General features: G+C 45.9%; 1 protein-coding gene across 3 annotated transcripts in view; it reads right to left on the reverse strand.

Moving 5' to 3' along the window:
• The window catches only part of GALNT10 (polypeptide N-acetylgalactosaminyltransferase 10), a 224220-nt gene that overhangs the window by 55224 nt on the left and 142841 nt on the right, over nucleotides 1-26155 (reverse strand). For 2 of the 3 annotated variants that reach the window (XM_049647941.1, XM_049647943.1), the window contains exon 5: nucleotides 9049-9099. The exons of the other annotated variant lie outside the window; for it this stretch is intronic. In XM_049647941.1, the coding sequence (XP_049503898.1) occupies nucleotides 9049-9099 (51 nt within the window). The remainder of the gene's footprint in view (nucleotides 1-9048; nucleotides 9100-26155) is intronic. 3 annotated transcript variants of the gene reach the window in all.

Genomic DNA, 26155 nt, shown 5'->3' on the forward strand with positions numbered 1-26155 from the left:
CTGGGCTACTTGCACACTGCCAGGCTTGTGGTGCTGGGGATCTGGCGTATTAGCTGGGGTGGGTAGGCAAGGTGCATGGGGGCAGGAGGGGCAGGCTTAGCTCGCTTCTCCTTTGGTGATCCACTTCAGGAGGGGCCCTGTGGCACCGGGAGGGAGTCAGACCCCCCGGAGGGATGCAGAAGCACAGTGTTGGGTGTTTGCTCGGAGCAAGCAAGTCCCTGGTAGGAACTGGTTCCCTTTGGGATTTTGGCTGGGGGATGGACGAGGGAGATGGTGCTGGTGAGCGCCTTTGTTCCCCGCCAAACTGAGCTCTGTCGTCCCGGGGCTCAACAACTCTCCCTCCCTTTGTCCTCCAGCCTTCCTGCTTTCCGAGCAGAGCTGTTAACTTATGACCTCCCAGATGCTAAGTCCCGCTTGCTGTCGGAACACACTCCGTCCAGCCCCTCTGCTTTTGCAAGCCAGACTCGGGGGCTCTGCTTGGCCGGCAGGCAGCCCCTCTGCCCCGGCTCCTTCCCGCCAGTCTGTGCAGCGCACACCGCCTCTCCGCCCTTCCTATCCTCTTCCGTGGGCCTCTCGTCTGCACTTGGCTCCGGAGACTCCGTTCTGCTAGTCTTCTGGCGGCTTTCTGGGTTATTTAGGCAGGTGTGGGTGGAATCTAAGTGATCAGCAGGACGCGCGGTGAGCCCAGCGTCCTCCTACGCCGCCATCTTCTGCCCTCCCGATTCAGACAAATTAGATTTTAAAGCAAAAACTAACAAGAGATGATGAATGGCATTACATCATAGTTAAGGGGTCTATTCATCAAGAAGATCTAACAATTGTAAATTCTTATGCCCCCAACTTGGAGACCTCAAGTATAAAAACCAATTAATGACAAACATAAAGAGACTCACTGGAAATACCATAATAGTAAGGGACTTTAACACCCCACTTACAGCAACGGACAGATGATTGAAGCAGAAAATCAACAAGGAAACAATGGCTTTGAATGACACTCTGGACTAGCTGGACTCAACAGATGTATTAAAAGAACATTTCATGGTAAAGCAGCAGAATACACATTCTTTTCGAGTGTACATGGAACATTCTTCAGAGTAGATTACATACTGGGTCACAAATCAGCCCTCAACAAGTACAAAAAGATGGAGATTATACCATGCATATTTTCCAAACACAATGCCATGAAACTTGAAGTCAGCCACAAGAAAAAATTTGGAAAGACCACAAATGGAGGATAAAGAAAGTCCTACTAAAGAAGTAATGTTAACCATGAAATTAAAGAAGAAATAAAAAAGCACATGGAAAGACATGAAAATGAAAACATGACAGTCCAAAATCTTTGGGATGCAGCAAAGGCAGTCCTAAGAGGGAAGTATACTGCAATATAGGCCTACCTCAAGAAACAAGAAAGGTCTCAAATACACAGCTTAGCCTTACACCTAAACGAACTGGAAAAGGAACAGCAAATAAAGCCTAAAGCAAGCCTAAGAAGGTAAATAATAAAGATTAGAGCAGAAATAAATGATATAGAAACAAACAAACAAAAAACCAGTAGAACATATCAACAAAACTAAGAGCTGGTTTCTTCAAAGAATTAATAAAATTGATAAATGCCTAGCTGACTTATAAAAAGAAATAAGAAAGAATCCAAGTAAATAAAATCACAAATGGAAGAGGAGAGATCACAACCAACACCACAGAAATACAAATAATCATAGGAAATTATTATGAAAAATTATATGCCAACAAACTAGGCAAACTGGAAGAAATGGACAATTTACTAGAAACATACAAACTACCAAAATTGAAACAGGAAGAAATAGAAAATTTGAATAGACCCATAACCAGCAAAGAAACTGAATCAGTAATCAAAAATCTGCCAACAAAAGTCCAGGGCAGATGGCCTCCCAGGGGAATTCTATCAGACATTTAAAGAAGAGTTAATCCTATTCTTCTCAAATTGTTCCAAACAATAGAAGTGGAAGGAAAACTCCCAAACTCCTATGAGGCTAGCATTACCTTCATTCCAAAACCAAAGACCCCACTAAAAAGGAGAGTTACAGACCAATTTCCCTGATGAAAATGGATGCAAAACTCCCCAACAAAATAGTAGCAAATTGAATCCAACAGTACATTAAAAGAATTATTCACTATAACCAAGTGGGATTTATTCCTGGGCTGCAGGGATGGTTCAATATTCTCAAATCAATCGACATGATATACCACATTAATAAAAGAAAGGATAAGAATCCTCTAAATAGATACAGAAAAAGCATCTGACAAAATACAGCATCCATTCTTGATAAAAACCATCAATAAAGTATGGATAGATGGAACATACCTCAACATCATAAAAGCCATATATGAAAGGCCCAGTGCTAATATCATCCTCAATGGGGAAAACTGAGACCTTTTCCTCTATGATCAGGAACAAGACAGGGATGTCCACTCTTCACCATTACAGTTTAACATAGTACTGGAAGTCCTAACCTCAACAATCAGACAACAAAAAAGAAATAAAAGGCATCCAAATCAGCAAGGAAGAAGTCAAACTTTCACTATCTGCAGATGACATAATACTCTATGTAGAAAACCTGAGGGGCACCTGGGTGGCTCAGCTGGTTTGGCGTTTGACTTTGGCTCAGGTCATGTTCTCATGGTTCACGAGTTCACGCCCCGCACTTGGCTCTGTGCTGACAGCTCAGAGCCTGGAGTCTGCTTCGGATTCTGTGTCTCCCTCTCTCTCTGCCCCTCCCCCACTCACACTCTGTCTCTCTCTCAAAAATAAATAAAAATCAAAAATTAAAAAAAAGATGGGGCGCCTGGGTGGCGCAGTCGGTTAAGCGTCCGACTTCAACCAGGTCACGATCTCGCGGTCCGTGAGTTCGAGCCCCGCGTCGGGCTCTGGGCTGATGGCTCGGAGCCTGGAGCCTGTTTCCGGTTCTGTGTCTCCCTCTCTCTCTGCCCCTCCCCCGTTCATGCTCTGTCTCTGTCCCCCAAAAAAAAAAAAAAAAAAAAAAAAAAAAAAAAAATTAAAAAAAAGAAAAGAAAACCTGAAAGACTCCACCAAAAATTGCTACAACTAATACATGAACTCAGCAAAGTTGCAGGATATAAAATCAACTTATAGAAATATGTTGCATTTCTGTACACTGATAACAAAGCAGCAGAAAAAGAAATAAAGGAATCAATCTCATTTACAATCATAGCCAAAACCATAAGGTACCTAGCAATAAACCTAACCAAAGAGGTAAAAGATCTGTACTCTGGGAGTACCTGGATGGCTCAGTCAGTTAAGTGTCTGACTTTTGATTTTGGCTCATGTCATGATCTCATGGTTCATGGCTTCAAGCCCTGTGCTGGGCTCCACGCTGACAGTGCAGAGCCTGCTTGGGATTCTCTCCCTCTCCCTCTCTCTCTCTCTGGTCCTCCCTGACTTGCATGTACTCTCTCTCTTTCTCAAAATAAGTAAACTTAAAAAAAAAAAATTCTGTGCCCTGAAAACTATAGAACACTAGTGAAGGAAATTGAAGAGGACACAAAGAAATGGGAAAACATTCCATGCTCATGGATTAGAAGAGCATTATTAAAATGCCTACACTACCCAAAGCAATCTCCCCATTTAATGTCATCCGTATCAAAATACCACCAGCATTTTTCACGGAGCTAGAACAAACAATCCTAAAATTTTTATGGAACAACAAGAGACCCCAAATAGCCAAAGTAATCCTGAAAAATAAAAGCAAAGCTGGAGGCATCATGATTCCAGACTTCAAGCTATATTACAAAGCTACAGTCATCAAGACGGTATGGTAGTAGCACAAAAACAGACTCAGAGATCAATGGAACAGAACAGAAAACCCAGAAATGGGTCCACAACTATATGGTCAACTAATATTTGACAAAACAGGAAAGAATATCCGACGAAAAAAAGACAGTCTTTTCAACAAATGGCGCTAGGAAAACTGGACAGCAACATGCACAAGAACGAAACTGGACCACTTTCTTACACGATACACAAAAATACACTCAAAATGGATGAAAGACCTAAATGTGAGGTAGGAAACCATCAAAATCCTAGAGGAGAACACAGGCAGCAACCTCCTTGACCTCAACCATAGTAACTTCTTACCAGACATGTTGCCAGAGGCAAGGGAGACAAAAGCAAAAATGAATTTTTGGGACTTCAAAATGAAAAACTTCTGCACAGCAAAAAAAAAAAACAATCAACAAAACTAAAAGGCAGCCCATGGAATGAAGGAAGGGATCTGCAAATGACACCTTGGATAAAGGGTTAGTATCCAAAATCTATAAAAAACTTACCAAACTCCATACCCGAAAAACAAATAATCCAGTGAAGAAATGGGCAGAAGACATGAATAGACACTTCTCTAAAGAAGACATCCAGATGGCCAACAGGCACATGAAAAGATACTCGACGTCACTCCTTATCAGGGAAATACAAATCAAAACCACACTGAGATACCACCTCACGCCAGTCAGAGTGGCCAAAATGAAGAAATCAGGAGACTATAGATGCTGCCGAGGATGTGGAGAAACGGGAACCCTCTTGCACTGTTGGTGGGAATGCAAACTGGTGCAGCCACTCTGGAAAACAGTGTGGAGGTTCCTCAAAAAATTAAAAACAGATCTACCTTATGACCCAGCAATAGCACTGCTAGGAATCTACCCAAAGGATACAGGAGGGCTGATGCATAGGGCACATGTACCCCAATGTTTATAGCAGCACTTTCAACAATAGCTAAATTATGGAAAGAGCCTAAATGTCCATCAACTGACGAATGGTTAAAGAAGATGTGGTTTACATATACAATAGAATGCTACTTGGCAATGAGAAAGAATGATATCTGGCCATTTGTAGCAATGTGGATGGAATTGGTGGGTATCAGGCTAAGTGAAATAAGGCAGAGAAAGACAGATATCATATGTTTTTGCTTATATGTGGAACTTGAGAAACTTAACAGAAGACCATGGGGGAAGAGAAGGGAAAAAATAGTCACAAACAGAGAGGGAGGGAGGCAAATCATAAGAGACTCTTAAAGACTGAGAACAAACCAAGGGTAGATGGGGGGTGGGGGGAGAGGGGAAAGTGGGTGATGGGCAGGGAGGAGGGCACTTGTCGGGATGAGCACTGGGTGCTGTATCGAAACGAGTTTGACAATAAATTACATTAAAAAATAATAAAATAATAATTACAACCTCACCCAAACAAAACAAACAAAACAAAGAAGGCATCCAGGTGGCTAACAGAGACATGAAAAAATGCTCAACATCACATATCATCAAGGAAATACAAATCAAAACCACAATGAAATACCACCTCACACCTGTCAGAATGACTAAAATCAACAACACAAGAAACAACAGGTTTTGGTGAGAATGTGGAGAAAGGGGAACCCTTTTGTGCTGTTGGTGGGAACTGGTGTGACCACTCTGGAGAACAGTATGGTGGTTCCTCAAAAAGTTAAAAATAGAACTACCCTATGACCCAGCAATTGCACTGGTATGTACCCAAAGGATATAAAAATACAGATTTGACTTGGTACATGCATCCCAATATTTATAGCAGCATTATCAACAATACTCAAATTATGGAAAGAGCCCAAATGTCCACTGACTGATGAATGGATAAAGAAGATGTGGTATATTATATACAACGGAATATTACTCAGCCATCAATCTTGCCATTTGCAATGATGTGGATGGAGCTAGAGTTTGTTATGCTAAGTGAAATAAGTCAGAGAAAAACAAATACTATATGATTTCACTCATGTGGAATTTAAGAAACAAAACAGATAAACATATGGGAGGGGAGAAAAAGAAAAAAGAGAGAGGGAAACAAACTGTAAGAGACTCTTAAAGACAGAGAACAAACTGAAGGTTGGTGAAGGCAGGGAGGTAGGGGATGGGTTAGATAGGTGATGGGCATTAAGGAGGGCACTTGTTATGATGAGCACTGAGTGTTGTATGAGTCACTAAATTCTGCTCCTGAAACCAATATTGCACTGTATGTTATCTAGAATTTATTTATTTTTATTAATTTTTTTAAACATTTATTCATTTTTGAGAGATAGAGACAGAGTGAGTGGGGGAGGGGCAGAGAGAGAGGGAGACACAGAATCCGAAGCAAACTCCAGGCTCCGACCTGTCAGCACAGAGCCTGATGCAGGGCTCAAACCCACAGACCACGAGATGGTGACCCAAGCTGAAGTTGGACGCTTAACTTACTGAGCCACCCAGGCGCCCCTATGTTTATTTTTAAAATTACTTATTTATTTTTATTTGAGAAAGAGAGAGAGAAAACACGTGCATGCAAGTGGGAGAGGGGCAGAGGAAGCAGGCTGCACGTTCAGCATGGAGCTCGATGTGGGGCTTGACTTTAGAGCTGTGGCATGACCTAAGCTGAAATCAAGAGTCAGACACTTAACCGGCTGAGGCACCAGGTGCCCCAACTAATTAGAATTTAAATAAAAATTTAAAAAGAAAAAAAAATGCTAACCATCAACAAAACAGAACAAAATTAAAAACTACATTCCCCAGAATGGCAAAAAGTAAAGACAGGAACAATATCAGGTACTGGGGAAGAGGTGGGCAATTGTAACTCATTCCTTGCTGGAAGGAATACAAAGTGTACAACCACTTTAAAAAGCTGCTTCTTACAAAGGTAAAGAGGCAACTGTCCTATGTCCAGCAATTCCACTTGTAGGTATTTACCCAAGAGAAACAGAAACATAAACCTGGAAAAACAATGAAATGTTTCACAGTGGTTTTATTCATAATAGTACCAACTAGAAACAACCTAAATGTCAGCAACAGGTGAAGGGACAAATGAATCGTAGTAGAGTCATACAATAGATTCCCTACTCAGCAACAAAAGGAGCAAATTTTAGTGTACCCAACCACATGGATGATTCAAAATTACTATGTTGAACCAAAGAAACCAGACACAAAAAATAACTCAGTGTATGATCATTTGCAGCTCATCAACAGCCAAAATAATACTCTCTGTCTCAGCTGGGAAAATTGAACTGAAAATCAGGAGAACAGGGCTCTCATGTCTGGCACAGTGGGCCCATCCTTGATTTCTTCTGGGCCTTGGTGCTATCCCTGAATCACGGTTTGGACCGGGTCTTCTAGGGCCCAGGACCCAGGCTTCATGGAAGCCCAGTCAGCACATGACCAGAGCTACCAGGTGACCCCCTTTCCTAACCCAGGCTGCTCTGAATTCACTGCATCCGGGCTTAGAGCTGGAAGGGCCCTCCTAAATCAGGGAGCACATTCGGATCACCTGGTGAGCCAGCTATAAATGCAGCTGCATTGGGCATCATCCCAGGGGACTGTGACCTGCTAAGCCTGGGGTAGCATCCAGCGTTTTCAGTTTCACTTGACCCACAAGAGATTCTGATGCACAGCCAGGCCTGGAAACCGCTAGAGTAGTTCAGTTTCTTTATTTTGTAGACAGAAAGCTGAGGTCCAGAGAAGGGAAGGACTCACCTTTGACATATACTTAACAGCAGGGCTGGGTTCCAAACCAGGGTCCCCTGGCTGCCTGGTTCAGAGCCCAATGACCCTTTTATTTTTCTAACTCCGTACAGAAATGTTTCACTTTCACTGTCACCTAAAGCAGATTATAATTTGCAAAGGAGCTGCACACATTTTATCTCGCTTGGTTCATAAAATCATACTCTACATCATGCTTCTTCCCACCCGACAGGTGAGAAAACGGATGTTCAAAGAAGCTAAGAAACTCGCCTGTGGTTGTATAGGCAGTAAATTGAGAGGTTTTGTATAGAGACATGATGTTTCCCCCTTTTTATGTTTCCCCAAGCTCTTACAGTCATATGCTCCGACTTTTTTTTTTTTTTGCCAGTTCTATCCCACTCTAATCTGTTTTTTTTTTAAATCAACTCACCTTTTTAAATTAAAAAAAATTACTGAATTACATTTACGTTAAAGGGAAATAAACATCATAAATGGAAAATTGATACCAAATGGAATCAAGAGTTAATGAAAAACCGAAACAAATAAAAATAAAACAATGTGACTCAATTTTAGGCAGATCTTCCTGCCCCTCCCTCCCACACTGGGAGCTCACGGTCTGCTTCTCTGTCAAGAAAGGAGACATGGGAAACCAACCGAGGCTCTCCATCCGAGGTAACCAGAAGACACAGACGGGAGTTGGAAAGAGAAAAACTCTCCACATGATTCAATGCGGCCTAATGCAAAGTCTCTGAACCAACTGAGATCATCTCAGGTGCCACTTAAAACCACTTTTGCACAGGACACTGCTCCAGTGGCTCGACAGAAGTCTCCAGAAACTTCCACCACCTGAAGTGTGTTTTGTGTTGTATCCCCTGGCATCTTGGAGGTCAGAGCAATTAAAAGATATACAGAGAAAAGATGATCTCCACATGTACAAGCCGAGGCTGGAAGGCTGAAAAATACTCCGGGCCGCCTTCCCGCTTGCCTGCCAAGATTAATATGGCGCCTCCTGCCCTTTACCACTTCTCTTTGGAACAGTGACTCTGTAGAAAGCAGAAATCAATTTGCCCTAATTGAGGGACTAAATCTTTCCAAAAGAGACATTCTTGGGCAGTGAAACAAGATAGCAAGAGGCATGATCATGCTCCAGATATGCTGCTGTTCGGGCAGGAACACTATCTTTAAAAAAAAAAAAAAAGAAAAATCCATAGTCATTGTCTGTGACCACCGCTGCCTCTTGGCTGGGTTCAACTGGTAGGTCATTAAAACAAGGATGAGATAATTTCCTTCACCCACACACCACTACTCCCATCAGAGGGTGAAATATCACCCCGGCTGGCTCTAATCATCGAGGGCCCGGCTCGGGCAGAGCCCCGTCGCTAAATCACCCCACACGCAGATGGCCGCAGTCATTACAGATCGACCAATTAGGGCCTTTTGACAGCTTGTGGTAAAGTCGGAGCAATTATTTAGGGGCAATTATGTGCCTCCTGTCCTTACCAGGAAATGCATTTACACAAAATCAGGGCTGTTGCCTTCTCTTACCACACTGTCTTCTTGGATGAGCACGTTCCCTGAAGTCACAGAATTGGAGAGCTGGAAGAGGATTTGGATGAAGATGATGATGGTCATGATGATGACAATTCTAAGGGACAATTACTGAGCCCCTGCCCACACGTGGAGCTCCCTGCTTCATACACGTAATCTCTGACACCTACAATAACACCACAGATGGGGTATTACAACCCCATTTTACAGACGATACCACGAAGCTCAGAGCGGGAAATGGAGCCTGCCCAAGGAACACAGTTCATAAATGATGAAGCCAAGGTCTACAACCCAGCCTGACTGTCAAAGAGCAGGCTCTTCCTACTGTACCAAACAAACTCCACCTCTGCCTCACTGCTCTCAGGCCCTTCGATCCAGCCAGAGGGGGATGGGGGAGGGCCAGAGAAGTTAAATGTGTTCTTGCCCAGAATCATACAGCAACACGGCGTCTTCCACCCTGGGAGTTCCCCCAGCTTCATAAGCACTAGGGCAGGGATGGAAAACAGGCTTCACTGAAGTGCCTAAGCTAATGGGTTGTAATGGATACCTAAAACTATATTAAGAAAGGCTCTGAGGCTATATTCTGGCTCAGCATAAAAATGCCAGGACTGAGGGGCACCTGGGTGGCTCAGTCGGTTAAGTGTCCGACTTCGGCTCCGGTCATGATCACACAGTCCGTGAGTTCAAGCCCCGCGTTGGGCTCTGTCCTGACAGCTCGGAGCCTGGAGCCTGCTTCGGATTCTTTGTCTCCCTCTCTCTCTGCCCCTCCCCTGCTCATGCTCTCTCTGTCTCTCAAAAATAAACAAACAACAAAAAAGTGCCAGGACTGAGAAGAGAGGTGTCCCCTGAAGCAGCAGGGAGGCAGCAGTCCTAATGGCACACACTCACCACTCCTATTCCAGGGGCTGCTCTGACTGAAAACCAATACTGAAGTGCTTTTGCCCTTATTACCCCTCATTTAATGGTAAGTCAGGGCCATCCAGCTTGGAGTGAGGTTCGTTCTGAAGGGAAGCCCCGTCACGGCAAGGCTTTAAGCAGGTGTCAGAAGAGCCGTTAAGAGAGCTCACAGGTGGATTCTGTGTGCCCCGTCCACACCCCCTCAGCATCTGTTCTCACGGCTACCAGCTTGCTGGCACCTGCCTCTGCCCCGGACTCTGCGCCCCCTCGGGTGGGATAGCCCCGAGCGCCTGCTCTGTGCTGGATCCCAGGGCCACCCATGGGATCGTGCACAGCTGCCTGCTCTGGTGCCATCACAGGCCATCTGTTCCCATTCTCACTGCCTCACTCTCTTGCTGGTGTTTCTCGAAGTCTCCTCCCCAAACAACTACTTGCACTCATATCCTGCCGCAGTTTGCAGGAAACCCAAATTGAGGCAAAGCCAAGCAGCAGGTATGACCGAGGGGAACTGCAAGGCTGACTGTGTGGTTCTGTGAAGGTGCCCCTGATGACTCGAGCTCAGTCACACATCGTTCTCTGGTGCCTGGTTTCTGTAAGGCATTGTAACTGTGTGTTGAGAACTCAGCCGTACAGGCACTAGCCCAAGGGCCTCATGCGCGGTTTACTCATCTAATCTTCACAAACACTCCCTGGGGCAGCTCACCATTAGTATCCCTGTTTAACTGAAGAGGAAACTGGGACACAGAGAAGTTAAGTAACTCGCCCCAGGTCCACACAGTTAGTAAGCAGCAGGTCTTGGATTTAAATCCAGGCAGTGTGGCTCCAGAGGCTGTAGTCTTCTTTGTTACATTTTTTTTTTTTAATTAGGAATCATTTCAAACATATTAACAGTAGAATAGAATAAAGGACCTTCCCCCCCCCCCCGACGCCCATCGACCCATCACCCAGCTTCGGGAATTATCAATTCCTGGACACTCTAGTTTCATCTCTGCTCCTGCCCCTGGGAGCTACTGGAGTCTGTGCTCTTAACCATCCTGCTGCTGGATGAGAAAAGCTGGGGAATTAACATGGGAGGACAGGACAGCTCCCACTGGCCCTTTCCCGAGAACACTCCCACCGAGTTCTCTCAAGGTCAGGCACACAGCATCTTCTCAGGAAATACTTGTTGATGGCCTTGCTGGACTCCTCTGAAAGCCACTACAAGGAGGGTGGGACAGGTATCATTTCCGGCATTACTAGAGAGGAGACAGGCCCAGGGAAGAGAAAGTCTTGCCCCGAGTCTCTCAGCCAGTGAGGTCTGAGGACCAGAACCACGGCCTGTGCTTCCTGGGTCACCCCTAAATACTTGTATGTGTCATGCTGAACACACACGCATGCACGCACGCACACACAGGCTTCCCTGGGGGGCTGCAGGCTTCCTGGCTCCTGTGTTGAAAGGGAGCCTCTCCTGGGGCACCTGGGTAGCTCAGTCGATTAAGTATCTGACTCCCGATTTCAGCTCAGGTCACGATTTCATGGTTTGTGAGATAGAGCCCCGCGTCAAGCCTCCCCCGTCGGGCCTCGTGCTGCCAGCGCGGATTCTCTCTCTCCCTCTTTCTCTGCCCCTCCCCTGCTCATTCTCTTTCTCTCTCAAAAATAAATAAACTTAAAAGAAATGGAGCCTCTCCATCTTATCCAGTCTCAAGGGAGTTAGGTCTCTGTGGATGGTTCTCCCTGCTGGGCTGTAGCCCAGGGAGCAACGGCATCAGAGGAGCTTCTCCAGGTTGAACGGAGTCCCCCCAGAAGATATGTTGATGTCCTAGCCCCTAGTATCTGTGAATGTGACCCTCGTTGGACACAGGGTCTCTGAAGATGTCATCAAATTAAGGGTGGGCCCTCATGCAATGACCGGTGTCCTTTATAAGACAGAAATTTGGATGCACGAGGAGAAGGCCATGTGATAATGGACACAGAAACACTCTAAGAAACACTGAGGATTGCCAGCAACACCAGAAGCCTGCAAGGGGCAAGGAAGGATCATTAGGTAGAGCCTTCTGAGGGGGCATGGCCCAGCTGACCCCTTGATTTTGGACTTCCAGCTTCTAGAACTGTAAGAGAATAAACTTATTTCGTTTGTGTTGTTTTGTTTTGAGCCCGCTAGTGTGTGGTACCTTGTTAAGGCAGCCCTAGGACACTAAGACAGAAGGGTGAGGTTTTCACCCGGGCATTGTAACGGTGACACTGCAAGAATATGGCCCCGGTCCAGGCCACTGCTGTCCTGTGTCTGGAGCACTGTACAATTTAGGGGCAAGTACAGTGGCCATGGTTGCTGTCCCTGCTCCGCTCTGTCCCCCTTTAGTCTAGCCGGCATGCAGTTCAGGGGGTGTCTGAAAAGAGAAGTAAACTGCCTCTCGTCACCCTTCCAGTGCCTTGCTTAAACCCTTCAACGGCTTCCTATGGCTCTTGGAAGAGGGTCCAAAATCCTTACCGGGGGTGACAGGGCTGTGTGTGCCTGGCTTGTCCCCTCCTTGCTGCCCCCCAACATGCCGTCTTCCTTCAGGTGTCCAAAGGGCCCCAAGATGGCCCCTTCTGCCTCAGGCTGCCTGTCCAAGCTGGCCTTTCCACCTGGGTTGCCAAGTTCCCGAGCTCCTCCCATCCCTCCACAGTGAACTCCTGCGCATCCTTCAGCTCTCAGCTCAAACTTCAACTCGTCACAAAAGCCTTTCTGATGACCTCTCAGACCGCAGCTGGTCCCTGGGGCAGACTGTAGCAGAGCCCTGGGACACGTTCTTCATGCCCCTCAGCTGAGGTCATCCATCGTTCTGCATTCGTGGAGTTACTCGTCTCCCGCCCACTTTAAGCTCCAGGAGGGTGGGCCCCGTGACTGCTCTGCTTGCCCGTGTACCCCACATGCCTCACGCGGAGCCAGAGGTGTCTGCGAATCCCTGCTGAACCCACACACCTCCCTCCACCATCCTTTCATTTGGTTTGATTTGATTTGATCTGATTCCCCTGTGAAGGAAGCAGGTCACGGTTCATCATCCTCATTTCAAGATGAGGGAAGTCAAGTTCAGATGATGTTGTTTCTGGTCCAAGGTTAACACAGCCAGCAAAGTAAGTGGTTTAGACAGGACTCAAATCCAGTTCGGTTTGTTCAGGGATCTTTACTCCAGCACTGTGTGCAATCAGATCAGTTCCCAAGTAGAATACCTGAGTTTCAACTGCTGGTGCCATCAAAGCTTGCAGAGACACCTGCTGAGAAGCACGAAAAATAAAGGGGCTCTTGTGTCCCACACTCTGGCGGGGCCCAGAGCACGCAGGAGAGGGCCCCGGGGACAGGCCCTCAAGGGAAGAGGAGGAAGAGGAGAAGGGAAGTAGGGAACAAGTTACAAACCAGACAAATCAGCATCGTCCCTGTCACTTGGTTCTCTGGCCTCTGGGGTTGTTAATAATGCAGAGGCTGTGGCGGGAGAGGCTGCCCTCCACACATCCGGACTGGCTTCTGGGAGCTGTAGGTGTTCTGGGTCTCGTCATGTCTCAGCTCCACTGGGCTTCCGGCTTTTAAAGTGTCATAGCTCATCTGTTTCCAGGATTGACTTACTCACTCCTAAGTCTTAGACCGTGTATTCTAAGGCAACGCCAATCTATTTGGAGGAGGGTGGGCAACAAAGCAGTCAGAAATGTCACCTTTGTCCTGTTGTGACACTCAGGTGTTTCTAGCCAAAGGAAAACTGCTAAGATGAGGTGGACCCTTATCGTCATTGTCATGATTTCTGTCATGTGCTCACAGTGTGCATCTAGGCCCAGTGTTAAGTGCTGTTATTTATACGCATTGTCTCATTTCATCCCCACAACAACCCTACTCGGTAGGCACTGTTAACAACCTTAGACAGGGAAACTGAGGCTTAGAAAAGTTTTACACTAATCTGGGTCCAAACAGCTAGTAGGTGACAGGCAGAAGTCACACCGAGTGTTTCTGACATAATTAACTATGAAACTACATCACCCCCTCGATGCCCCCGGTCTCCCCATTCTGCCTGGTGGGTACGCTTCCAATCCCACAACCTCAATCCTGTCTCCCATCCCCTGGGATGTCAAGGGCTTTCACTTGCTGACAAAACTTATAGTCAGGTGAATATAAATAGCAGGAAAATTAAACAGAGAGGCTGGGAAGGAAAGGCGTGGTTGCACCGGGATGTGGCTTTTCGCAGGTGAAATGCACAGGCATTAACAGGCATTAAAGCATCATTCGCCACTTGGAAAAGGAAAACAGACCAGTCCTTCAGGAGAGAATACGTGTTCTGGCTCTGAGTTCTGGGAGGAACTTTAGAGTGGCAGAGCTGAAGAGGCTTCAGAGTTCAGCTCAAAGCCCTGTGTCATTCTCTTTGGATGGGGGTCCTCTCCTAAGACAGTCTAAGGTATAACAGACACTCTTGATAGCTGGTTTTAAAAAACCAGCCATTTCTTTTTCCCCTTCCTCCTTCCTGCCCTCCTCTTCTTGATAATAGCTTTATTGAGACACAATTCACATCCCATACAATTCACCCACATCAAGCACACAATTATTGAATGTCCACCAGCCATTTGTGCACTGTTGGAAGCAGCGAACCAGCTGCACCTTAGCGAAGGCATTTCGGCGGACAGAACTCAGTTCAGTTTCATCAAGAAGGCGTGTGCTGCACCCCTGCTGGGTGCCGGGAATGATGCTGGGCACACTCTTTTCTGCTGATCTATCACGGTGGTTTACAAAGTGTGGACCCCAGACCAGTTACATTGGCATCACCCAGGAGCTTATTAGAGTTGCCAATTCTGAGGCCTTACCCCAAACCTCCTGAATCAGATGAGGGGGCACCCAGTGACCTGGATTTTAATGAGCTCTCCGAGTGACGCCTATACAAGTTAGCGTTCGAGAAAAACACCAATCTAACTTCTACTGCAGAAGGTGAGCCGAGGGAAATGAATCTAGGCCATCACAATCATGTTAGGATTTCTGAATGATGAGAATAGAAGCTCAGTTTTCCTGCTAGAATAACAGAAAAACTGAAGTTCTCCAAGGAATGCAAGACTATTTGCTGGCCTCAGTGACACTATGAAAGCGATGGGTAGGGGCTCAGGTGCTCTCCCTCCTCTTCCTCAGACTCACGTGGCCTGGCCTCTCCTTCACCTGCACAACCCTCCTCTTGCCTCAAGTGAGAGATCTGACAAATAAATGTTCCTCCCGATAGGTAGACAGCAAGGGGCCTCAAACCTTAACCCTAAGAATCCCTGGGAGAACTGTTTTTCACAGACATTCTGTATGCCTGGGAACAGTGGCTTTCAAATCTTTTGACTGTGACCCAAAAAAAGAATACATTTTACATCTTGACCTGGTACACATACATATAACCGAAATACAAGGTGTGATGCACCTATATATATGTGTGTGTATATATATATATGTATATATATGTGTGTATATATATATATGTATATATATGTGTATATATATATATATATGTAGACATATACACACACACACACACACACACACACGCACACATATACACATATTCCTATTCTGGCCTCTTGGATTTTACTTTTGTTCAAAAGCTGGTCATGATCCCTGAAACTGATTTCATGACCTTCCATCTAGTACAATTTGAAAAACCCTGGTGGGTACAGTCTGGAACCTCTAATGTTAAAAAAGATGCCTCACTTGATCCTGAAGTCCTCGGCCATGGCCCCCGACCAGAGTCCAGTGCTCCCTGCCCAGTATCCATTGTTGTTATTGTTACGACAGCCAAGATTCTGAGAAAATGTACCCAAGGTCCAGTTCTATAAATAGGACTGATACTGCATTGCCTACCTCAGGAGGCCATCACTAGAACTCCTACAAGTTGATTTGAGATTTCTGGAGCACCACAAGGGTAGACAAAGTTATTACTCCCAAGTGGCCACTTTTCTCTGGCCAAAGATTTCAAAGAACATATTTTAGGTGTCCTTCCTCTCACCATAAGAGCTGATAGGAAAACATGTGTATCGGGGCTTTAGCAAGTGTGGACCCTAACATCTCTGCAGCTGGAAAATACAGAAGGACACAATAGATCTGAGGGAACTGGGCCCAAACTCTTTGTCAAAAGCCAACATAGCTTCAACATCTGGCTGACTCACCTTTTGAATCAGTGGTTTCCACCCTATCCTACTCAATGTCCCTTTAAGTTAGTTATCTTTTTTTTTAAATTTATTTTGAGAGAGAGAGAGAGAGAGAGAGAGAGAGAACAAGCAGGGGAAGGGCAGAGAGAAAGGGAGAGAGAGGAAGAGAGAAGATCCGAAGCAGGCTCCACGCTGTCAGCACAGAGCCTGACACAGGGCTCCATCCCACGAACTGTGAGATCGTGACCTGAGCCGAAATCGAGAGTCCGACGCTTAACCAACTGAGCCACCCAGGCGCCCCACCCACTTTGAAGTTACAGTTATCTTGTATGGTCCCTTTAATATCCTAAAATAAAATTCATAAGTAATATAGCTTGCATTAGCCATAACATTATACGTAATGCCCCAACTGTTGTATATAGGAACAATAATAGAATAACTTGTGTTTCAATATGTAAATGCTTGGGCTGACTACAAGAAGACAGAGAAGTAGCCAAATGCTTGTACTTAAGAGTGTCCTATACTGGTTTACATTTCAGTGCACCTAACAGGTCAGTGCAGGTATGTGGTCTGGCACCCCAGGTACCGAGAGCAGCACCCTTGTTGGCGAGGTAATTTGCTAAAACAGTGAACAACTTCTAGCGGAGGTCCAACCCCAACAAAGCACGATCTTCCCTTGATAAACAGGTATTCCTGGAAAAGTCAGCACATACCCGGGGAGGGGAGAGAGTTCACCTGGGAGAGAACACTGCATGTGTCTGTAAGCTGTGCTGAGTGGTAGTCGGCAAGAGGAGAGGAGACAGAGGAAGAGAAGGTTGCGTGAAATGCTCATGGGCACGTTCCAGTAACAAAATACGTTTCTAGGGGGAAAACTGAGGGAGGAAGACAGGGAACCAGTAAGGCTGGGTGTTATGTGTCCCAGAGGCCCTGGGTGAACAGGAATGTCTGGGGAGAGCTGTAAGTGGGTTGCTATGGAGGATGTGATGTAAAACTCCTTCTCTGCCTCTCCCAACAAGTGTTCCGTAAAGCCGGAAGTCCTCCCTGACACCTGTGCACACATGGATTCTTTCAGGGGGCCCTCCATCCAGGGTGGAAACAGAGTGAGTCCCTGGAGCAGAAGCCAGAAGCCGAGGACAGCCAAGTTGGGCATACAACGGCTGGGCACTTGGCTGGCTCCGTCCCACACACATCCTTCACCACCACCCCCCAGGGTTACCCCTACTTTACAGATGTGGAAACAGACCCACAGAGGGTCTGCTACTGCCCATGGTCACCTAGCTAGTAGTGACTTCTCTGGAACTCAAGCCCAAGTCCGTCTGTCTTCACCGTCCCTTTTAATCAGTGGCCGCCTGGTCAGATGGCTTAGAGGAACAAGTGAAGTTTATCGCTCTGGCACCTTTTGGAGGACGAACGGGAAGCAGACCTCCACCCTAAAGACAAATTGTACACCTTCCCCAAATATTTGCTTTGAAACCACAAGCCTCTTGGTTCTTCGACATCACATTACAAATCACCTGACTCCTCGGGGCATAGGTGTGTGGCTTGAACATGCCTTTGGTGATTTTAAGAATGAATTATGCTCCTTCCTCAAGCAATCACATCCACCAGCTAGCTCCCAGAAATAGAAAGCACTTCATCACACAAATTAACTCCTCTCCCCGATTTCGCAGAAGATGAGTAATCTATTAAAAAAGAGATGCTATTATCTAAACAGGCAGCCTTATCTGCACTTTTAATTTCAACTAAATGCCTTGCTTCTTTTTCAGCGGGTGGGCAGGGCCATAAATCTGTTTAATAATCAGATGACGAATAAAAACACTCCAGAAAACACCACAGTCAAGTTAATTACAGCCTCCCCTGTTTTCTGAAAGCGACTCCCCACCAATTGGGTACAAATGAGAAGAGAAGGTTGGGTCCCTTGGACTTGGCCCACCCCAGTTTTTCACCCAGTTGGAGCCCATCCAGGGAAGCAGATTCATGGGCAGTTTGAGGGCCATGGGCTCTTGGTAGCTGCTCTTAAATTATGTCAGATTGTCAGGTGTTGGAGAGCAACATGTGTTTCACGTAGGGCTCACGCTTCCATGCCTATCATTTAAGTCGTTAATAAAAAAGAAAAAAAAATTCTTCCACTTCACAACAGCGTCAGCCTGTCAGTTTCATATTTGTTAAAGGGCAAAAGTATTCTCCTGGGGGAGATTTTCCTGCTCAGTGCACAGGAAGAGAAAGTTGAACATGTGTCAGAGCGTTCCTTACCACCCCTCTTAAATATTGCCGCCCCTCTTCCCCGAATTCCCCAACCCAACCCGGGCTCTCTGGAAATCTCTGCGTTGCAGAGTCCTGCAGACTTCTCATCCCGCCTCTTCCCTCCCTGCCTCCTCCCTGGTTAGTGCCAGCACAGGAACCGTGGGATCTTCAGCGATTTACATGAACTCCCACATCAGAAATTAATCTGGGTACACAGGCCTTCTGGTCTCTAATCCTTCGTCTCTCATCCCATCCACCCTGTTGGTATAGCACAGGCCTACTGATGTTACCTGGTGACGTCCCAGACCTCTTGGCAACATCCAAAGCCCACGTTTCCACTCTGATCTCCCGTCTCAACCCGGCACTGATCCTTTCTCTGCAGACACCACTTGAGTAATTTCTTGCCTTCACTCCTTTACTCTTGCAAATCTTTCAGCTCAGAGCATCCTTCTCTGCTTCTCTGTCTCAGAGAATCCTATTTTTCCCTAGGTGCTCAGCTCACAGTGCTCCTGGATTACCATCTGTGTAAATGGTGTTCTCCTCTGAGGCTCACCAAGTACAGTGCGTGCTCTGACCCCAGCTCTCTTTGCATTCCCTGCATGTTTTGGTCAGGACTTGTGTCTTTCTGCCCGGCACCACGCTTCTTGAGGGCAGGACCAAGACTGACGTATTCCCCGTGCCTCACAACACCTGCAATTTGGCAGGGGCTGACAGACATCTGGTGAACCATCCTGACTTGGTATACTTTCCTTGTTGTTTGCTGCCTTTATTTTTTTTAAGTCTATACACAAAGCATGCTTCCAGAGGACTCAACAGGTCACCCATGGGAAAATGTCAAGCATATCTGGGAGTCCCTGTCATCCAGGTATTCACTTGTGAGTTTCTAAACATAGGAGGTAACATCAGGAAGCAAAAGTCATCTTCACAGCAGGATGTTTATCAATGAACTGACCACACATGAAGTTCCCACTCACACATCACTCCCCACTTACCAAAGGGTATATCTCTGCCTATCACATCCATGTCTGTTTGTGAGATGGTGGCATTGCAGATGTGACCACCCGGCAATATAACACAAACTGATTATAAGCTTCTGCACAGAGACCGGCGAATGCAAACGCCCTGGGGCAGAGCAGGCAGGACCTAAAGCAGTCACTGGTTTTTATGGTTAATGTTTAAGGCCATTTCTCGTGGGCAGACACTTGCACTGAATCCTGTTAGGGCATACCCCAAAGATTCATACAGCCTGCAGGGAAAGAAACACAACAGACACAGGGGACTCCATTTTTGGATATAAAGTGTTCTGGATATTTCTTCTTTTTCTTTCAAAAGTGGAAAAATCTTTACTACTTTTTGTGATTCTAAATGTGATACACTTGTTGTAAAAACCCTTTTATTTTATTTATTTTGAGAGAGAGTGCATGCGCATGTATGCAAGTTGGGGAGGAGCAGAGAGAGTGGAAGAGAGAGAATCCCAAGCAGCCTCTGAGCTGTCAGCGCAGAGTCTGACTCAGTCTCACAAGTGAGATCACCACCTGAGCTAAGATCAAGAGTCAGACACTTAACCGATTGAGCCACCCAGGCGCCCCTGCAAAAAAACCTCTCTGAACCATCATGGAGGAAAGGAACATCTGAATGACAAGCCAGTCTTGTCTCATCCACCAGCAATGGCCACTCAACAGCTTGGTGTACTTCTCATCCAGTGTCTAAAGTTTTTGAGCTTTTTTATTTTTCCTGAAACCTGTTTTGTTTTTTTTTTCACTGAACAGTACATGTAGAAGTCAACAACCAGGCTCTCTGACTCTGTAGCTCATGCCCTGTCTCTGACACCAGGCTGTGTGCCTTCAGAAGAAAGGACCAGAACCGGGAAACAAAATTTTCAGAGTTGCAGTTCAGCTAACATAAAGAAAGAATGTTCTAACAGTGAGAGCTTCCCAGGAAGGGATGGCTCATCAGTGAGTTGTCCACCACGGGAAGAATTTGATGAGATGCTGAACTTATACAAACCAGAGAAAAGACTCAAATGTTGGAGAAAGACTACATGGCCTTGAAGGCCCCGCCAAGCACTAGGATTGTGTGATTCTACGGTTACAAGATGATATGCCTGTCCATACAGCCAGCTCTAAAATGGTGAAAATCCAGTTCTGAGGACCTAAGCCTTTAACATGAGGACTCCTGATAGGCACGTAGTAATTTGCATAGAGAACATGCTTTTCTTTTCACGAGGGCTAGCCTATTTCATCTACCCCTGTAATTTTCTCCTTGCCCCAGCTGTGAGCAAAGTTTACTTCTCAATGTTGTATTTGCTTTATTTGTCAAGGGCCAGAAAGCACATGGAATGCTGCCTCCCAGGGAACTCACAACGTGGGTCCGTGTGAGGCAATGCAGCCTGGGAGTTTTGTGCATTCTGAACATACACCGGTGCCACACAGAAGATTTTTCCAGTCCTCTGGTTGTCCATGAGTCACTCAATGCCCATGTAGTCTAATTTGTTAACTCGTGCTCAAACACACACACCCCTCCGATGCCCACTGCCAAGGCCCCCTGGGGAGGCATCTTGTTCCCATGCAGGGCCCAGGTGGCTGTCTGAGAGGCAGAGCCATAGCTGAATGGCATGACCCAGAAATCAGGTGGTAAAACCTAGGCGTGCCAGCAATGCCCCCTGCCTCCTCAGCACCTTCTCTATTCGGTTCTGTCACAGTGCCTGGCTATCCCTCCTTTGCCACCCCATTCCTGTGGGTTACCACATCTTCCCTCTTGGGAGTGGGGCATTTAAAAATTAGAGAAGTTTTTTTTTTTTGTAATTTATATACACAATGGAATACTACGTGGCAATGAGAAAGAATGAAATATGGCCTTTTGTAGCAACGTGGATGGAACTGGAGAGTGTTATGCTAAGTGAAATAAGTCATACAGAGAAGGACAGATTCTGTATGTTTTCACTCCTATGTGGATCCTGAGAAACTTAACAGAAGACCATGGGGGAGGGGAAGGGAAAAAAAAATGGTTAGAGAGGGAGGGAGCCAAAACATAAGAGACTCCTAAAAACTGGGAACAAACTGAGGGTTTATGGGGGGTGGGAGGGAGGGGTGGGTGGGTGATGGGTATTGAGGAGGGCACCTGTTGGGATGAGCACTGGGTGTTGTATGGAAACCAATTTGACAATAAATTTCATATTAAAAAAATAATAAAAATAAAAATTAGAGAAGTAAAATGTGCTCATTTTGAAAATCACTGAAAATCAGATATGCAAAAATCAATGAAAACCACTGTCAGAGTGGCCTCTTTTAATACTTTGTGGTCTGTTGCGGCTTTTCTGTCCCTTTAGTAGACCATCCCCATGATCCAGATGGTCATCCTTCCATATCCCTTACTGCACAGTTCAGTGCGAAGTGACATTTAACTGAGCCTCATGTTGGATAGGGACAGTGCAAGGTGTTCACAAACCAAGAGAACCGAACTCAGGCCCCTGGTCTACTGAGGAAGGTATTTCTGCTGTAAGAATGACACGAACAGCTGCCACATAGTGAGAGTGATTCTGTGCCAGACACGGTGCTCAGCATTCTACCAACATCATCTCATTTAATGCTCACAAGGATCCTTAAGGTGGGATGCCCTCTCCATCTTAGGGATGAGAAAACTGAGGCTTGGAGAGCTGGATGGTCCTCTATCCTGCCGGTAAGGAGCAGAGCAGGAACTTGACCTAGGGGTAAGGGGTGGTCTGACTCCAGACTTTGCACACCTTTACCAGGGGAAGCATGAGCAATGATTAATGGCAGTTCGTTAGGAACACATTTACTCTGGGGAGGAGACCAAGGGGAGCAGGGTCTCCCAAGCAGAGTTTCCCTGGAATCATCAGGGTGGCAACGTGGGGAAGGACATTCAGGTGGAGAGAGCGACCCAAGGAAATAGAAACACAGCCCCGAAGCAGTTGAGTATCCAGGGAACTAGACAGACCTCATGTCTTCTCACCATGATAAATCTTTAATAAACAATGAAGAAGTAATTCACGCTTTCTTCTAATTAAAAGTAATTCATGATTTCTTCTGAATTAAAAGGTAATTCATAATTTCTTCTAATTAAAATACACTTAAGAATGTATGGGCATCCAACAGAGGCTTTGCTAAGAAACAAAAATTCAGCCTACAAAGGATTAAGTCACAAATCCTCCCCACCCTGTCTAGAAAGGGAACATGCTAAATCTCTAAAACCTTGCAGGAAATGAAGTAAACAAACTACCTCCTTTCCTTCAGGACAGTATTATTTTTTAATTAAATGAGAAATAATACACATATTCTCCTTGTTAAAACAAAAAATCCTACAAATAAAAGAGATCTTTGGTCTTGGCTTACTCCATGGGGCTTACTCAGTAAATCACCACTGTTAGGAATTTGGAGTATATGTATCCGTGCCTTTTTCTATGTGTTTGTACACACGAAGGCATATGTATCAAAAACATCATTGTTTGGTGTGTGTGTTTACATAAATGGTTATACAGCTTGCTTTTTACTTTATAATACATCTTAGAGCTCTGTCCGTGTCATTTAGATCCAGCCCCTTTTAATGGCTGCATCATATTCCATATTAGGGATATGTCCCATTGATATATGCTCCATTGATAGGCACTTAGATCATTTCTAATTCAGCAGGATTATAAACAGTGCTGTGGTGAGCAACCTTATATGTGCCTCACCGCATGCATGGTGACTATTTCTCTAGGATAGACACCAAGAAATGGAGCTCTTAGATTTTACAATATGCACATTACAATTTTTTGATCCTCCCAAGTTGCCCTCCAAAGTAGAATTCCCAAGTTTTAGTCCCCCCACCCCGGCAGTTTCTGTTTAGAATGGTGAGAATCTCAGGAAGGAAGGTGGCTGGAATGAGGAGAGAGATATTTTAAGTGGCATATTTGATATCATAATAAAATAGTTATTTCAAAGAATAGCTGTTTTCATATTGTAAACTAGATAAAGTAGAGCTGGACAAAATCTTGGCTCAGGGTGTTACACAAAAGGAAGACTCTCAAAGAGGAGGCCAGGCCCTGCTCTTCAAGAATCTCTGGTGAGGGGTGGATACAGGATAGGATGGGCATGTTTCCTACATGGAAGTAAATGTTTGAAAACAACAACAAAACCCCAGGGGCGCCTGGGTGGCTCAGTCGGTTAAGCGGTTAAGCGTCAACTTCAGCTCAGGTCATAATCTCATGGTTTGTGAGTTTGAGCCCCATGTGGGGCTCTGTACTGACAGCTCGGAACCTGGAGCCTGCTTCGGATTCTGTGTCTCCTTCTCTTTCTGCCCCTCCTCCACTTGTGCTCTGTCTCTCTCTGTCTATCAAAAATAAATAAATCTAAAAAAAAAAAATTAAAAAACAAAACAAAACCCAGAGCCCTGTTAGGATTCGGAATAGGGACTGGGAAGAAGGGGATGGGGTCGGCATACTAGGCTTTCCTCCCCTAGGCCTGCTCCTGGTCTCCAGGCCACCTGTTTTAGGAGACAAATCTGGTCACCGTCAAAACCACAGCATGGAGCATAAATTTGCTGGGGCCAAAGGCAGGGCTGCTGCTCTGACCTCTCAAATCGCTCCTAGGGTCAAACACTCTGGCCCAGCCAGTGTGAGTGAAGAAGGTTTGCCCAGCCTGGAGGGCCCAGAGTTTCAGGGGCCAGATGCAGTTCCTTGGTAAAAGCTGCCTCTGTGGACGAGGGTGGTTAGAAAGGTGCTTTTACTGTGGCTTTTAATGCGTTAATGGTATATGAAGGAGGAGACAACCCTTCAGAATGGAGCCCTGCTCTGCTCCCAAGTGTGCACCAATTAAGATGATTACTGGTTTCCTTACAACACAAATACTAATGGCCTGTCACACTCTGGCATATTTTTCTTGGTAACCTTCAACTTGGAATGATTAATATGGCTCCTGTGGCAAGGCTCATATGCACAAAGGCGGAAAACGGGGGTGGGGGGGTGCCCAGCTCTGACAACTGCACATCCAATGAGGCAGACGTCTGTGAAAACAAGTTCTGGAGGACCGTGGCTGTGGTGGTGGGGCATGGCCACGATCAGTGGGGGAGAATGTCCCGGGAATGCTCCGTGGAGCTAGAATTAGGGCTAGCTATGTGACACTACAAAGGTCCCCTTTCCCTCTCTGGGCCTCGGTTCCTCACCTCCTTGTTAAATGGGGTGGTAATCCCTTTCCTGCCTTCCAGGCAGCATGTTTGTATAAGGGTGCTTAAAGATGCTGAGTCGGGGGGGGGGGGCACCTGGGTGGCTCAGACTGTTAAGCATCCGACTCCTGATTTTGGCTGAGGTCATGACATCACAGTTTGTGAGACCGAGTCCTGTGTTGGGCTCTATATCGACAACTCGGAGCCTGCTTGGGATTCTCTCTCTCTCTCTCTCTCAATCTCTCTCTCTCTCTCTCAATCTCTCTCTCTCTGCCCTGCCCCCGCCCATGCACCTGTGCTCACTCTCTTTCTCAAAATAAATAAACAAATAAACATTAAAAAGATGCAGAGTGGGAACATCATTCTCATTGTCACTAGTAAAAATGAAAGGGCAGGAGAGGCACACAAGACAGGAGAGGGTGCACAGCACAGCGGCTAAGAGCACGGCTCCAAAGTCTGGCCGACTGAGGTCAAACGCCTAGCTTTTCCACAGTAAATTTCTGTAAGCCTCAGTTTCCTCATCTGAAAAATGGGGATAACATAGGCCCTCCTTTCTTAGGGTGCTGGAATGAAATGAGATGATGTATGCGGAGTGTTCGACAAGCCCAGTGTCTGAGGACAGACTGAGCATCAATACTGTCGGCCACAGTTATTATCATTGTCAATGTTACACCAAGCCAGGAAGAATGGCATCAGCCTTGAAGCTCCCAGGGAAACCCTACCTCCCCAATTCACGTTTTGTAGGCACAGTTCCCCCCATAAAGAACACTTCACATTCCATTTCTTTCACGTAATCGAGGCCAGAGAGGGCAACCCAGTTGCCCTCAACAGAATTCCTTCCCAGTGCTCCATGCGTTTTATTCAGCAAGAGAAATGGTAAAGACTGCTCCTATCTGGTCTTTTCAGAAATATGAACTGCTAGGTAGAGGCACCAACACCTCACAGATGCTTTGGGTCCAATATTCAGCAATTAATGAGGATGTAGTCAGGGGAGGCTCCCCTAACCATTCCTCCCCACTCCATTCATCTTATGTAATTAAAGCACAGTGCAAACAGGGTCTCAAAGCCTTCTCTCTCAACTCAGTCATCACCCCTAAGTCCTCAGTTCATAGGGGGAGCAGACCCTATGGGATGCCTCAAGGGTCCTAGGATGAAGAGCAGAACGGGGGCTGACATGCTTCCGGGGCCAGGCAGCTGACAGATGTGTATGAAATGAGCCAGATGGAAACCCACAAACCCAACTGGGGCTGCGGGCCCAGAGATGATATCAGGAGGACCACAGTACCAGAGTTTTATGGGAATTCTCCCAACTTCCAACTACTGACAATTCAATCATATTTTAAAATTATTTTGAAGGCCTAGTAAGCAGGTCTGTGGGGCTGTATCCAGCACCTTGAAAGGAACATAAAACTCTTCAAAGCCAGAAATTTATGACCTAGAGCAAAGGAGGAGTAATTTACCAAATGGAGTTCTCTAAACCAAAGGAGTTTAATGGATCAGAAAAAAGACAATAAAAGCCACCTGTAATTCTACTACCCAAACCACTACTAAATTTTATGCTTTCAAGCATTTAAAAAAATATGTATGTTTACAGATGTTTTGCATGGTTCTATATTTAATAGGAATGGGCTCAGCTGTACCTACCAATTTGTCACCTTTCTTTCCCTGCACTCGTCTCTGCAATCATCTC

Source organism: Panthera uncia, assembly GCF_023721935.1.
Source record: "Panthera uncia isolate 11264 chromosome A1 unlocalized genomic scaffold, Puncia_PCG_1.0 HiC_scaffold_17, whole genome shotgun sequence".
Classification (NCBI taxonomy): domain Eukaryota; kingdom Metazoa; phylum Chordata; class Mammalia; order Carnivora; family Felidae; genus Panthera; species Panthera uncia.